The following is a 15,884-nucleotide window of genomic DNA, read 5'->3' as shown; positions in this document are numbered from 1 at the left end:
GACTGCAGAGCTTAGATCTGATCCATTGGTTGTGGAATCGCTTAGCTCTGTCGATCACAGGCTACTTCTACTATTTAGCATGCTTGTAGTCCTGTGTTGTTGGCCCCACATTTTTAGGTATGCCTGGTGCTGCTCCTAGCATGCTTTCCTACACTCCTCATTGAACCGGGTTGGTCCCCTGGCTTGTAGGTAATGGTAGAATGAGGGATATGTGAGGCCATGAGGTTACAGATTGTGGTTGAATACAAATCTGCTGCCGCTGATAGCCCACAGTGCCTCATGGATGCCCAGTTTTGCATTGCTAGATCTGAATCTATCGCATATAGTACAGTGGTAGAGACACGCAACAAGAATGGAGGGCGTCCTCATTGTGAAGGCAGGTCTTCCTCTCCACAAGGGTACCGGTGGGGCTCCTGGCACTTAGCCTAAAAGGAGAGGGCAACAATGCTGACCTTGCAAGTGACTCTCACATCCCATGAAAGAATCTAATCACTTTAAGTCACAAGGTTCCAGATTTAAGTCCTTCTCCAGGGCTTGAGCACAAAAATCAAGGCTGGCACTGCAGTGTAGTACTGAGGGAGTGCTGCACTGTCGGAGGTGCCATCTTTCGGATGTGACATCAAACCGAGGTCCCATATGCTTGGTCAAGTGGATGTAAAAGATCCCATGGCACTATTCTGAAGAAGAGCAGGGGAGTTATCCCTAGTATAGTAAAAGCTAAATACTGCAGATGCTGGAAATCTGAAATAAAAACAGAAAATGCTGGAAATACTCAGTAGGTCTGGCAGCATCTGTGGAGAGGGAAGCAGAGTTAACGTTTCAGGTCTGTGACTTTTCATCTGAACTGGTGTCCTGGCCAATATTTATCCCTCAATCAACATACAATGACATTGGTGTTGTGGGAGTTTGCTGTAAACATACTGGCTGCCACATTTCCTGCAGTAGAACAGTGACTACACTTCAAAAAGTACTTCATTGGCTGTAAAGCACTTTGAGATGCCCAGTGGTCGTGCAAGGCACTCTATAAATGCAAGTCTTTCTTTTTTTAAAAAAAAATGGCAGATTTCCTCCCCTAAAGAACAGTAGTGAACAAGATGGGCTTTTACAACAATCCATTAACTTCATGATGTTTATTAATGAGACAGTTTTTTATTGCTAATTTGTTAATTAATGTAATTAAAATTCCCCAGCTGCCACGGTGGGATTTGAGCTCATTTCTCTGGGGGATCAGTCTGGGTCTCTAGATTACTAGTCCAGTTACATTACTACTGTTATCATCCCCACGAACTGGATCCTGCTACATCACACAGCCCTGCCCACTTTATTGACTGACTGCAGTTAGCTCGGGGTCATATGGTCCTGATTTGAACCCGCGCAGCTGTTAATGGTCGGGGTATTTATTTGGGGACCAGTTGCGTGCACCAGGGACATAGTTTGCCTGGGGACACAATAATCATCAGGGGTTTGTCCCCGGAAAATGTGGACATGCAGTCACCCTACACTGGTGTCAGACCTCAAATGAGGCAAAATCTTGTCAGAGCAGGGATACAGTTCATATTCCAGCCCTCCCCAGCTCCAGGAACTTTGGGGCCATGTTGCCACGTCTTTTAGGTTTTTTTTCTAGCGAATCTGCAGCAGAAAATAGCTCCCACTTTGAAATATACTGGCATTTTCACTCAGAGGGAGCTTTACTCAGTATGTAACCTTTTTTTTATGAGGTGGCCTTTATAACCCAGGCCCCTTTAATGTATTTTATAACGAGGGGGCCTTTATTGCCCAGGCCCCCTTTATATACATTTTATAAATAAATAACTTTACTAAAATCGAATAAATAAAACAAAAACTCAAATTAAAATACCATTTTCGGCAACAATGATGCACTCCAGCCCCTGCGGTGCCCACCGGTCGCAGAAGGCCTCAAGCGAACCAACAGATACCGTGTGCTCCTTCTCCAGGGACACCCGGGCGCGAGCATAACAGCAGAAGGGGGCAGGCAATCAGGGCGGACCCCCCGACGCCCACAGCCTGGACCTGTGAATTGCCACCTGGGTCAGGCCCAGGAGCAGACCAACGAGGAGATCCTCCTCCCGGCCCACTTCCCTCCACACCAGGTGCCCAAAGATCAGGAGCGTGGGGCTGAAGTGCAACCAAAACCTGAGGAGCAGCCCCTTTAAATACTCAAAGAGGGGCTGCAACTTCGCACATTCCATGTATACATGGAACACAGACTGGTCCAGGCCGCAGAAATTACAGGCGGCCTGGGAGTTTGTGAACCTATTTAAAAGTCACGGGACTGCCCTGTGCAGCACCCTCCACCCCAGGCCCTGATGTAAGGGGGCAGGACTCCCGCGCAGAGAGACCTCCACCGGGGTTTACCCTCGCCGCCAGATGGCAACACGGACGTGGTGTGTCCGGGCGGCTGACGAGGGGGAGGAAGTGGAGAGTGTGCAGGAGCAGCCCGTACAGGAAACCCCTCCGCGCCGTTTGGAATGACACGGAGGACATTTCCGAGAAGCGGCTCAGGATGTGTGGGACTGGCTTCCCGAGGAGGGTTTCGGGGCCTGGGTCCGATGAGCAGTTCCGGCTTAGCGGGGGTCAGCTCGGCCGGGAGAGCTCCGCACTCCCGAGCCCCCTCGTCACCTGCAGTGAGGGGCATCCTGGGGGCTTCAGCTACTCCTCCGCCCATCAGTCCGACCCCGGAGCCGGCTGTCCGGACAGCTGAGGTGTTCTCCTCTGCCAGCAGGGGAGCGTCCTGACTGGAGGCGACCATGTTCCAGACTTTGAATAGATCCCGGTAAAAGACAGGCAACTCCCTCAGAGAGGTATGGCTAACATCGTCCGTCAGGAGCTGCGTGTCATTTTGAAGGCAGTACCCCGGTGGAAAAAATACATCGCCAGTCTTTTAGGTTTGATGTTTCAGGCAAACAAATCTTTTTATTTAGAGATACAGCACTGAAACAGGCCCTTTGGCCCTCCGAGTCTGTGCCAACCATCAACTTTATACTAATCCTACATTAATCCCATATTCTCTACCACATCCCCACCATTCTCCTACCAACTACCTACACTAGGGGCAATTTACAATGGCCAATTTACCGATCAACCTGCAAGTCTTTGTCTGTGGGAGGAAACCAGAGCGCCTGGCAGAAACCTACACAGTCATAGGGAGAACTTGCAAACTCCACACAGGCAGTACCCAGAATCGAACCTGGGTTGCTGGAGCTGTGAGGTTGCGGTGCTAGCCACTGCGCCGCCCCCTAATGAATCCTAATGAATCACGAGGGGGCATCAATTTATCAGCAGCATAAAGTTCAGTTGTACTCATGTGTGCGATGAGATAAAGATACAAAACAGAAGAAAAGCTGGAAGAGTGGTTGAGGCCAGTTCAGAACTGGAGAAGGGATTGCCATGAAATAGTATTTTGACACCAGTTGGCATAATATGTTTTTCATAGATTTTAAAAATAATTTTATTGTAAATAAAAATGATCAGCACATAGAATCACAGAATAGTTACAGCACAGAAGGGGCCATTCGGCCCGTCGTGTCCGTGCCGGCTCTCTGCAAGAGCAACTCACCTAATCCCACTCGCCTGCCTTTTCCCCATAGTCCTGCAAATCTTTTCTCTTCAGATAATTATCCGAAATAAAACGTCCTGCTTATCTAGAGGTTCCAAATCTTTATAGTGCAATTGCTAAAGATCCTGGATCATTTTGACTGGAGTGCAGCATTCTGCAGAGGTCTCAGGGAAGTGTAGCTTTAAGAGTTCTTTGGTCCCGGACATTGACAGGTGAGAGCAGTATCAGGTTACTAGAGAACAGCGGCTGAGCGAGGAGACGGTGATGGCTCCGTTGAAACTGGGGGCTTGAAGCCTGTCTTTATTACCCAGGAATAGCTGAGAGATCAGAAACAGGCAGTTATGCCACTGGGAAAGAAAGTGCGGCCAAGTTCGGCCGCAGGGAAGTTAGAAACTTACACCATAAGCAGGTACCTCACTAATGAACATGCACAAAGACTTTACCTTTTCGCGTTAGTAAAATATTTGCAAGAATGGAAGACGGTAGTTGCAGCAGATTGGACTGTAAAGTTCAGGGCTGCGGGTGCTTTTCTGAATAGAAATGATGAATCATTTATTTATTTGGCAATTTGAAATGTCAACCAACGGTTTAACCAGTGTTGTGGAGATGCCATTTGCTGTTGCCAGGATAGCAGAGGTTCGACTTCGAGCCTCCTCCCTCTTGCAGACTTCCCTCTGAGCGGTGCTTTCACTGGAACAGCAGGAAATGCGGGTCATTTATAGAGGCTGGACTTATATCGCACTCTTTTTGAACTCAAACTAGTGTAAGAGGATCTCTCAGCTATCGTATCTTTGGCTAGTTCTGAGTTGTACTACAGTTTTTGCATGAATGTAGACCCAAAACTGTTCTGAATTAACCTGGAGGTGATGGTTATAACTGAACCAAAAGTTGTTCTGACCTATCAGTCAGGACAGGGCCGTGTCCTTGGGAGCTCCTTCTAAAACTGCATTGTGAGCCCTTCAATGTAACATTTTAATGAAAACAACTCATTAGAGCTCTAATGATGCTGCCATTGCACCTTGTTTCTCTTGAATACATTCAAATAGTTCTTGCCATAATAAAAACAAGAAATGCTGGAAATGCTCAGCAGGTCTGGCAGCATCTGTAGAGAGGGAAACAAAGTTAACGTTTCAGGTCGATAACGTTTTATCAGAAATATTTTCCTAATATCCATACATAGAGAGGGAAGCTTTTCCCCCTGTCCTGCAGTCAGTCTCTAGATAAATTTTGCCTTTGGCAAATTATCACTGGGTTTTTGTTTTTGATTTTAACCCTGGTAGTGTGGGCAGTGAGTGCATTCCATCTATCTAATAGAAAATGAAAACAGAAAATACTGGAAATGCTCAGCTCGCATCTGTGGAGAAAGAAACAGAATTAACGAGCTGAATTTTATGGGGCCTGAAAGAGTGGGATAGAAGGTGAGGTGAGGTGGGGGGGCTGAAAAATCAGGAGGGGACACCCTTGCCCGGAACCCTGACGTTGGTTCTGCATTTTGTGAGTGGCAGGAAAGATGAGGGTGGAGTTGACGCTACGATGTGGCAGGATATCAATTTAGCTCATTGAGAAGGTGATTAAGCTGAATTTGCATGGACCTGAATGTGATTTTATGGGACATTTTGAATTTAACAACAGCGCATGTGGATCACGGGCTTTCACATCCCCAACTGGCTCTGGAAGTCAGCCATTGTGACAGTGTTTGTTGGCTAGAAGGAGAAGTGTGGGGAGCTGAGCACATGGTTGGCCAGAGGCGGGAGGCCTCTAAGGGTGGGGGCTGCTTAAGGTGGTGGTTAATCTTCAAGGAACATAGAGGGGCATTGGCGCAGGTTGTAAGGGGAGTAGCAAGGGGAAGGTTCCAGGGGTTGTCAACTCCAAGGATGAGAGGAGGAAAAGACCAACAGGCATGGGACTGATACACCCAGTCTTCGTGGAGTAAAGGCGTACGGGGTCAGGCAGGAAAGTGGAGTTAAGGCACAAATCAGATCAGCCTACTTTTGCTCCTATTTCTTATGTTCTTATACTTCGACAGTCCCAGGTGCCACAGCTTTTCTGGCCCCCAGTGTGCTTTCACAGATGGATTCTCGACGATAAGGGCTACCAGCTGTAGACTTGGCTACTCACCTCTGAGGAACCCTTGCGCTGCAGTAGAGGAGAGATACAATACATGCTATTGTCCACCTGAGTGACCATTGAGCAGGCCATTGGGCTGCTGAAGATGGGATTCAGGTGGAGCCCAGCAGTATGCCCCAGCGAGGGTCTCTTATATTGTGGTGGTTTGCTGTGCTCTGCACAATCTAGCATTACAGAGTGGGGAGGCCTTGTATAATGAGGACATAATTGATTAGCACTCCTCATTCGATGAGGAGGATGTGTAGGAGGCTGTTGAGCAGGCGGCACAAGTTGAGGAATCCCTTGCACCGGAGGCAAGGGGCATTGAGAGGTGCACAAGGGAGGCTCGAGACAACCTCATACACACCCAGTTCCTGTGACCCTGACGCCTTTTCAATGTCAGCGCAATAAAGACACCTTAATGCAGACCGGCTGTTGCCTCTTCATATCGCACTCCATCATCTAGCGCCCAGGTTCACAGTGCACACTGATAAAGCTGAGGAACTAACCAAACGTGGCCTACCCCAACACTAGCAGCCTATTGAGGGAGCAAAGGTGCAGCTGACATCTGACAAGCCAACAAGAAATACATGGACAGCTAACAACAGTAACTGTGACATCGATGTAATGGTACTGCTGTATCAGGTCTAAACAAGTGCAAAATTTAAACACCTGTGAACCCCAAGTGCATCTAGGTGTTCACCTTAATGTGCTTACATGCGCATCTATGAGGTGTGACTCCTGTGTGTGCAGCTGAAGTAGATGCAGACTGGGATGACTTTGGTGGCTGTCCTATGGCTGCCTTTTGGCTAAGATCAAGTGTAGTATCTGTTCTTATCAGTGCTTATTTGATTGAGAAGAGACCATGATCATTGCCTTTTGATCCTGGGGAAGCTTTGAGTAAAATGGCTGTAACCAATTTTCGAGCTTCGGGCCAGGGAGTGCGCAACACCGTTCGGGTGGTCGTGAAGGACAAGGAAGGAGATGCACCGGTCGATCGCACCTTCTTCATCAAGAAAATTCTCTTCGATTGCTGCGGATTTCAAGCGACGGACGTCTTCTGCCTGCAGGATTTCCCCAGCAGTGGATACTTCGACGTGACGTTCCGGAACGTGGCGGGATGCATCAAGTTCCTGAAGGCGTTCAAGGAGAAAGGGGACCGGGCGCCACTGTCGACCCTCACAGCGGAGCCGCTCTTCACGCTTCCGTCACAACGGGACCGGGTGGTGACGATTCACCTCTACAACCCCCATGCTCCGGTGGTGGATGTACTCACCTTTCTCGCCAGGTACGTCGAGGTGGCCGGCAGCAGCACTGATGTCAAGGACCCCTTTGGGATCTGGACCAGCAAGCGGCAGGTCGTGACCTTGAAGGTAGATCCCAGTGGAGCCATCATCCACCCTCCCTCCAGCTTCGCTATCGGGGGAAGTCGAGGCTTCTTGGTCTACGCTGGGCAGCCCAGAGTTTGCCGCACCTGTGGCAAATCTGGTCACATGGCAGCCAACTGCAGCACGGTTGTTTGCAAGAACTGCAAGGAGGAAGGCCATCAGACCAAGGACTGTAAGCAGACTAAGTGTTGCAACTTGTGCGGTGCGGCAGGCCATCTCTACAAGACCTGCCCCAAACGTTGCCTCAGCTATGCTCAGGCGGCAAGGTCCAAGGAAAGGCCGGGAGAAGGTTCGACGAAGGCGTCCGCTGTTCGAAAGGAGACCAGCAACCTTCTTTGCAGTGAGGAACTTCAACCTGAGAAGGAAGGGGAGGCAGCTGAAACCAACGACCCAGCACCTACCCAGCGCCCGGAAACCCCTCCTCCACAGACAGAATCAATGGAGGAGGAGGCAGCAGATGGACAAGCAGGTCAGTGGCAAGTGGTCCAGAAGAAAACCACAAAGAAAAAACATCCCAAAGCCACCACCCAAACCAGTGGCAAGAGGAGGCTCTCTTCTGAATCAGACTGCAACAACTCCTCTTCACTGGACGGGGAAATGCTGGAACGACAGCCCCTTCAAAAGAGGCGGCAGAACTCCGAGATGGATGATAAAGCATCCCAGGCCCCGGGCACTGGAAGCTGTGATGGGCCCGGCGTGCCCCAACCCCAATGCCCCACACGTAACGACGTGGCCAACACATCTCAGCTCCGGGACACCGGGAGCAAAGACACGTCTGGCGCACCTGAGCACCGGGAGCTGTGACGTTTTCGAGGAGGAACAGATGGAAGCAGCTGAGGACAACCCAATGCTCTCTGCCTACAAGACCCCCCCCGATGTCACCCGAGCGGCACAAGCCCTGCATGAAAACTCAGGAGGGGTTTCTGAGCCCAACCAACGTGAAACTGCTTGCGCACACGATGGGTATGCAGGAACATCCCGAAGGACTGGGACTAGCGAGGACAAATGGTATGGGAAGCAACAACTAATTTTTAGTAAAAAATGGGTGTAAGAATTGCTTCCATTAATGTGCGTAGCATTAAATCTACTACGCGATGTGTTTCAACCTTGGATTACCTTGCCAAGGTCAAAGCTGACCTACTGTTTCTGCAGGAGTGTGGAATACCACACCTCAGCACCTACAGGCAGTGGTCGCGATGGTGGTCCCACGGGCCATCGATCTGGTCGGGGGGTAATGACTGCCGTTCCTCCGGCCTGGGTATTCTGCTGCGGGGAGGTAACTTCACCATCTCCGAAGTTAAGGAGGTGGTGGGCGGCCGCCTCCTCGTAACAGACGTGATGTACAACAACGCTCCGCTCCGGTTGATCAACGTGTACGCCCCGGTACAACGCAGCGAGCGGCTGACCGTCTTCCAGCAGCTCCCACTGCTGCTGGCGACGTCCAGGCCGGTCATCCTAGGCGGTGACTTCAACTGCATCATCGATGCGGCTGGACGATCCGGCAGTGACGACAGCAAACTGGACGCTACGTCCAGATTCCTAATAGAAACAGTTAAGGATGCCAAACTGCACGACGTCTTCAGCAAACCTGCAGACGGAGCGCAGCGCAGATACACATGGTCAAGATCGGACGGGTCTGCCCGTTCCAGGATTGACTTCCTGTTTGTGTCCCGTGCGGTCACGGTCGGATCCACCGACGTCAAGCCGGTGTTCTTCTCCGACCACTGCCTCTTACTGGCCGACTGTCACTTCCAGGACGACCAGCGGGTTGGCAGAGGGACGTGGAAGCTCAATGCGACACTGCTGACCCCAGAGAACGTTGAGGAACTCAAAAGGGATTACAATGGTTGGAGGACCGTGAAACCCCTCTTTGAGTCTCCAGTTCACTGGTGGGAAGCGATTAAGGAGAACATCAAGAGGTTCTTCATCCACAAAGGTGTTCAGAAGGCGAGAGAGAGACAGAGGGAACTGTCCCGACTCCAGAAAATTATGCAAAATCTACTCCGGTTGCAGTCAATGGGGGTCGAGGTCAAGGAGGACCTCCAAGAGGTGAAGAGCCAGCAGGCCTCGCTCTTTGCCAAGGAGGCCTCCAAGATCATCTTCCGGTCCAGAGTCCGCTCCATCGAGCAGGTTGAGACGTGCTCGCGTTACTTCTTCCAAAAGGTACACAGAGAGAGCTCTGTTATCAGCAGCCTGAAGGAAGAAGATGGCTCGGTAACGTCTTCGCAGTCCGACATACTAAGGATCAGCAAATCCTTTTATGCTGGGTTGTATGACGCGAAGCCCACAGACAGCAGAGCCTCCCAGTCCTTCCTGTCATCTATCACAGAGGTCTTAGATGACAGCAGGAGGGAGGGACTGGACAAGCCGCTAACTCTGGACGAGCTGACAAAGGCCGTCGAGTCTTTCGAGGCGAGTAAAACTCCCGGGAGCGACGGCTTACCGGTCGAGTTGTACTCGGCCCTGTGGGACTGGGTCGGCCCGGACCTGCTGGAAGTATACGAGAGTATGCTCCTGGCCGGTAGCATGTCAGAATCCATGAGAAAAGGCATCATCACCCTCATTTACAAGCAGAAGGGGGAGAGGGCAGAAATCAGAAATTGGCGGCCCATCTCACTGCTTAATGTTGATTACAAGATTCTGTCCAAAGTCATAGCCAGTCGAGTCAAGTCTGCTCTGGAGCTGGTGATTCACCCCGATCAGACCTGTACTGTACCTGGCAGGAAGATCTCTGATAGCCTCGCGCTACTCAGGGATACGATCGCCTACGTACGGGACAGGAGGGTGGACACCTGCCTCATCAGCCTGGACCAGGAGAAGGCTTTTGACAGGATATCGCACACCTACATGATGGACGTGCTTTCCAAAATGGGGTTTGGGGAGGGAATCTGCAATTGGATCCAACTGCTCTACACAAACATCAGTAGCGCAGTCTCAATCAACGGGTGGGAATCGGAAAGTTTCCCGATCAAATCTGGAGTCAGACAGGGCTGTCCTATGTCCCCGGTCTTGTTTGTTTGCTGTATTGAACCCTTTGCTGAGTCTATTAGGAAGGATGCGAGCATAAGAGGGGTGACAATCCCAGGCAGCGGAGGCACTCAGGTCAAAACCTCCCTGTACATGGATGACGTCGCCGTTTTCTGCTCGGATCCGCTGTCCGTGCGCAGACTGATGAGCATCTGCGACCAGTTCGAACTGGCCTCGGGAGCCAAAGTTAACCACGGCAAGAGCGAGGCCATGTTCTTTGGCAACTGGGCTGACCGATCCTTTGTCCCCTTCACCGTCAGGTCAGATTACCTGAATGTGCTAGGGATATGGTTCGGAAGGGCCGGGGCGTGCACCAAAATCTGGGAGGAGCGAGTAGCCAAGGTACGACAAAAGTTGGGCATGTGGGGGCAGCGATCTCTCTCCATTGTGGGTAAGAACCTGGTCATCAGGTGCGAGGCGCTCACGTTGTTGCTCTACGTGGCGCAGGTCTGGCCCATACCCCACTCCTGCGCCGTGGCAGTCACCCGAGCCATTTTCCGCTTCGTCTGGGGATCTAAAATGGACCGGGTCCGGAGGGACACGATGTTCAAATCTCTGGACAAGGGCGGGAAAAATGTACCCAACGTGGCCCTCATCCTGATGACCACCTTCGTGTGCGGCTGCATCAAGCTGTGTGTAGATCCCCAGTACGCAAACTCCAAGTGTCACTACGTGCTGAGGTTCTATCTGTCCCCGGTGTTGCGAAGGATGGGCCTGGTCACATTGCCGCGGAACGCTCCATGCAGTTGGGCCGTGCCGTACCACCTATCCTTCGTGGAGCAGTTTCTGCGGGAAAACACCTTCGACCACCGGTCCATCAGGCAGTGGTCTGCACGGAATGTCCTCAAGGCCCTACGGGAAAAGGAAACGGTGGATCCTGTCGGATGGTTCCCCGAGCAGACCGTCAAAGTCATTTGGCGGAATGCCTCATCACCAGAACTTTCAAACAAGCACCAAGACGTAGCTTGGCTGGTGGTGAGAAGGGCCCTCCCCGTCAGATCCTTCATGCACACCCGAAGTCTCGCCCCCTCCGCACAGTGCCCCCGCGTTGCTGTGGTGGGGAAGAGACGGTCGCACACCTCCTCCCGGAATGTGCCTTTGCAAAGCAGGTGTGGAAAGAGATGCAGTGGGTTTTGTCAAGGTTCATCCCAAGCAGCTCTGTAACACAGGAGTCTGTGCTCTACGGGCTGTTCCCAGGGACGCACACCGAGACAAACATCAACTGCTGCTGGAGGACTATCAATTCGGTGAAAGACGCCCTTTGGTCTGCCCGAAACTTGCTGGTCTTCCAGCGCAAAGAGTTGTCCACCACCGAATGTTGCAGACTGGCACATTCCAAGGTCCAGGACTACGTGCTGAGGGACGCACTAAAGCTTGGGGCAGCCGCAGCAAAGGCTCAATGGGGAAAGACCACAGTGTAAGGTTCCCCCACCAAGCTGGACTGAGGGGCTGGATCCATGGGAAACCCCTCGAACTGTATCGTTAATATTCTCAATTGCTGTAAATGTAAAACTGTAATTGACATGACAATTGTGAAACGGAAGGGTTGGGAAGAAACTCATGACAGTATTGAAGGAAACTGATCTCCCTTGCAATGTTTATATTTTTTGGTGCTGTTTGGAAACTGTTTGGCAATGTAATTTTTACAGATTTTTATGAATAAAGTATATTTTGGAAATAAAAAAAAAAAAATGGCTGCCTTTGGAAGGCCCCGGCATGCTGAGGTTTCCTGCACAGATGTAGGTCCCTGTTCCATCTGTCATTGCAGCTACTGGAGCTGGGGCCACTGGCAGAGTAGCTGAGGAGCCACTGTCCACACTTGGAGTGCCCTGAGAGGAGCCCCCATATGTGGAAGGCAGCCTCTCCTCCTACTGTGCAAAGTACACTTGTACCTTGCTGCTGACCTGAGAAGAACGAGGACCTGGTGGAGACTCCAGGGACCTCATCCCCCTCTCACGTTGCCACTGCTGCATAGAGCTCATGGACAAGGCGATTGCATACAGCTCTGCAAGCATCGCCGGCATCCACTGAGTGGTTTGCTGGAGCTGGCTCTCCTTGAAAAAAAAAGTTTTTTCTTTGTGTAGAGGATGCTTTACTCTGTATCTGACCCCGTGCTGTACCTGTCCTGGGAGTGTTTGATGGGACAGTGTAGAGGGAGCTTTACTCTGTATCTAACTCCGTTTATTTTTAGTGTAGAGGCAGCCTTATTCTGTGTTTAACCCTTTTTTTTTAAGGTGGCCTTTATTCCCCAGGCCCCCATTATATACATTTTAAATAAATAACTTTAATAAAAACAGATAAATAAGCTGGCTCTCCTTGAGGGTTGCCACCCTCATGATGGAGGAAGCCTGGCTCACACATGCCTGAGACATGGTAACACTCATGGCCTGGATGGACTCCTCCGTTGTCCGCGCATGGGTGCGCATAGCCTCTGGCAGCTCCCTCAGATGTTCCCTCAACTCCCGCGGCAGCTCCAGCAGGTTCTGTATTGTCGACACCAAAGGCACGCCATCAGCCTGGGGCTCAGCATGGGCCTGGCCTCCCATAGTCCTCTGACTGTAAGTGGCCTCGGCTGTCACAGCCTCCGTCAACTGATTGGGCGCGTCTGTGATGTGCTCACCAGCTTGTGACCCTGAATCCTCGTGAGCGCATACCCACTGACATGAATATCTGCACTGGTGGAAGGTGTGGGGGAATGATGTGATGCTGCACCCTCTGAGGATTCTTCCTCGTCAGGGGTGGATGGCAGGTCCCCAGTTTCTGCGGCTGACTGTCCTTCTGGAGTGCCGAGACCTGCATGAGAAGCACTAACATTTTCGGGTTAAAGGCTTCACATCTCCTCATCCCAACCATGCCTGGTGTGGATCTCCAGATGCACTGTGGTGGATTCATGAGCACTGTGCCTTCTCACTTTCTTGGGTTAACACTCCAGTTTTGCCATTTGCAATTGCGTGGTCACCCTGCAAGCCAGTACCAGGACCACCTCCTCTGTGGGTATCAGAGATCAAATATCGGGGATGCCACCACCAGTTTTCGCTGACTCCTTGTTGTGCGTCTGTTTCTCCTGCAGCAGAAGGAGGGACAATGTTAGCTTTCCCACGAAGACTAACACAATACTTATGCTGGTGGCAGCTGTTTGGCCCATGATGGGAGCTTCCGAATGCCTCCTCCATTCGTCGTTCTCAAGTGATGTGGTGGGAGTGAGCAAAGTCAGATGGCTGGCTGTCGCCGAGATGTCGCCATGCATCAGAAGGGATCTGCTGCTGCCACAGTCCTTTGCCACCACTTGGTTAGTCACTCCCCATCTAGCGCACCATCCCACGTTCCCACATGCAACCCTCAAAGAGGAGAGTGGTATGGAGCACTCACTCTGGTGCAGAGAAGGAGATCATTGATCTGTTTGCAGTACTGCACCCAGGATCAGGGAATAACCCCATGATTGCGGACCTCCTCTGCAATCTCTGTCCAGGCTTGCTTGGTCTGGCAGGTGGATCTCTTCTTGCCATCCCTTGGGAAGAGGACTTCCTGCCTTTCCCTTGCAGCCTGGAGGAGAATCTGCAGGGAAGCATCCCTAAACCGTGCAGCCATCCGGGGTCTTCTGCCACGTTCGCTGCAGCTTCCTGGTCCATTTCATGATTCCTCGGTTGAGCCTCTAGCCGCCTTAGGACTGCAAACTTCAGGCATAGAGGTAGAGGGGTGCACTCTGGAGGCAAAGGCTTCTCAGAAGTGCCGCTGCAGTGATTACAATCTACAAGACAGGACTGAATGCAGGGCTGGCAGGCCTTTCAAAATGGCGCCAGCACCTGCCTCTGCATCACGTGATGCTGAGATCGGTGCCTCTTGGCCGGCCCCTGCTCGAGCATTGGACGGACCCCACACCTCAAGACTATTAATTGGCCGGCCACCGCATGATCATGGTCAGATGGCCGCGTTTCTCTTGTGCGGCAATGGCACCTGCTTCCGGTGCCACCGACGAGATCTGAGCTGTACGCACAAAATTTAAGCCAACATATCAGGCCAATTACCCTTCATCGGAACAGTTCTGATGAAAGGTCATTGACATGAAATGTTTACTCTGTTTTTCTCTCCGCAGATGCTGCCTGAGCAATTACAGCATTTTGTTTTCATTTCGGATTTCCAGTATCCGCAGTATTTGCTTTCCCGTCTATCTAATCCTTGATGTTCTAGTATCTCAGTTCTAGTGGCTTAGTGATAGTACCCATGCCTCAGAAAGGTTTATATCCCCACTCCAGGGCTTGTGCTAATCATCAAGGCTGACACTTCACTGCAGTACCGAATGAGAACTGCATTGTCAGAGATGGTACCTTTCAAATGTTAAACCAAAGCTCTGTCTATTCAGGTGGATGTAAAAGATTCCCTGTCTCTGTTTTGAAAAGAATAAGTACTTCTGGTGTCCTTGACAATGTTCATCCCTTAACCAAAGCTGATTATTTGCTGCTTTTCTGACTCTTGCTGTGTTCAAATCAGCTGCAAATCTACCAGCAATCCACATTACCACATACCAACAGATGTGACAAAGTTGTACAGTCGCACAGCTTCAGGGGTATACTGCATGCTTCAAACGGAGGGTGTTATATTCCTATATAAAGTCCTTTTCAGAATTATTGTGGTGCAAAAGGTTGCCAGATGCACTTTCTAATTATTAACTACGTCATACATTCTGTGAAAGCAGTACTGGTAATTCTTACTACTTTATATCTTCCACTGTTTGAGGATTAACTGATGGGACTTTAGTGCATGTGTCGTTGGGCAGATGCTTGTCACTTAGATTTCAAGAAATCTACCAAGAACACTGCTCTAACATTTTTCCCTTGATGTCTTTCCATCTTCTTTGGGTGCTGGACATAGCATTCATCCTTTCTGGCACCTCTTCTCGTTTTGGCTGCACCCAACACTTGGGAAGATCAACTTGCTGATGAGACCTACCTTCTGCTCTTGATCCTAAAGGCACTATGAAAATGCAAGATGTTGTTGTGATGGGGAGGGGGCAGTGGATATCAGTCCATCCCCCCACCCCAGTCTCTTTAGCCAACACCGCTCAGAAGCCTAAAGTAATGCTCGGTTAACCCTTCAATACTGTCTTGTATCAGTAAAACATTCCAGATGTTTTACTGTGAGGAAAAGTACAAATCAAATGGACGTTATTGCTCACTTAATGAGTTTTCATTGTGTTTCAGCATTTTCCATAACATCAGAGCTGACACCGTCAAGCAGACAACATCCAGGATTAGTTCTTCACAAGCACGTGCAAAAACATCCTTTCCAGGAACCAGACACGGGCCCAGCCCCATTAGTTGGTTTTCACCAGTAGAACAAAATGAGCATCCAGAGTGGTTAGAGTGGGAGCTACTCAACCAGCATAACAGGAGGCACACGGTGGGACTCGCCCAAAATGTGGCAATAAATGAAAATATTCGAAGGTTTGTGGTCACCATAAAAAGCCTAAGAAAGGACAAGGTAAAAAAAAAGTGTGTAAAGCAAATTAATTTATGGAATGTCACTAAATAAGTGGTGTGTGTAGTTTGGTGAAATAATTGCTGAGCATTAGGCTTGATTTATGAAATGTTTTATGGTTACGAACCAACTTTCGCACCTCCTCCCTCTTTTCATTTCAGATTGCTTTTGCACGCCAGAATCTGTAAGTCATTGATACACATTTCTTTTCAGTGCTGGTGGTGCTCGGTGGGCAATCGCACCTCTTGTGGTTTGAAACCAGGCCATAAAGATCAGAAAAGCCCTGAGGTCAATTTTTAACTTCATTCTCC

The 15,884-nt window shown here is 50.3% G+C and overlaps 1 protein-coding gene across 4 annotated transcripts in view; it reads left to right on the top strand.

Annotated features, from left to right (window-relative positions):
• Positions 1–3,815: 3,815 nt before the first annotated feature.
• wdr95 (WD40 repeat domain 95) overlaps positions 3,816–15,884 on the top strand; it is a 226,868-nt gene continuing 214,799 nt past the window's right edge. For all 4 annotated transcript variants that reach the window (XM_068033522.1, XM_068033521.1, XM_068033523.1 and 1 more), the window contains exons 1-2: positions 3,816–3,986; positions 15,297–15,576. In XM_068033522.1, the coding sequence (XP_067889623.1) occupies positions 3,919–3,986; positions 15,297–15,576 (348 nt within the window). In that variant the 5' untranslated portion in view covers positions 3,816–3,918. The remainder of the gene's footprint in view (positions 3,987–15,296; positions 15,577–15,884) is intronic.

Source organism: Heterodontus francisci, chromosome 6 (assembly GCF_036365525.1).
Source record: "Heterodontus francisci isolate sHetFra1 chromosome 6, sHetFra1.hap1, whole genome shotgun sequence".
Classification (NCBI taxonomy): domain Eukaryota; kingdom Metazoa; phylum Chordata; class Chondrichthyes; order Heterodontiformes; family Heterodontidae; genus Heterodontus; species Heterodontus francisci.
Note: the sequence above shows the minus strand (reverse complement) of the source record. Positions and strands in the feature narration are given on the sequence as shown.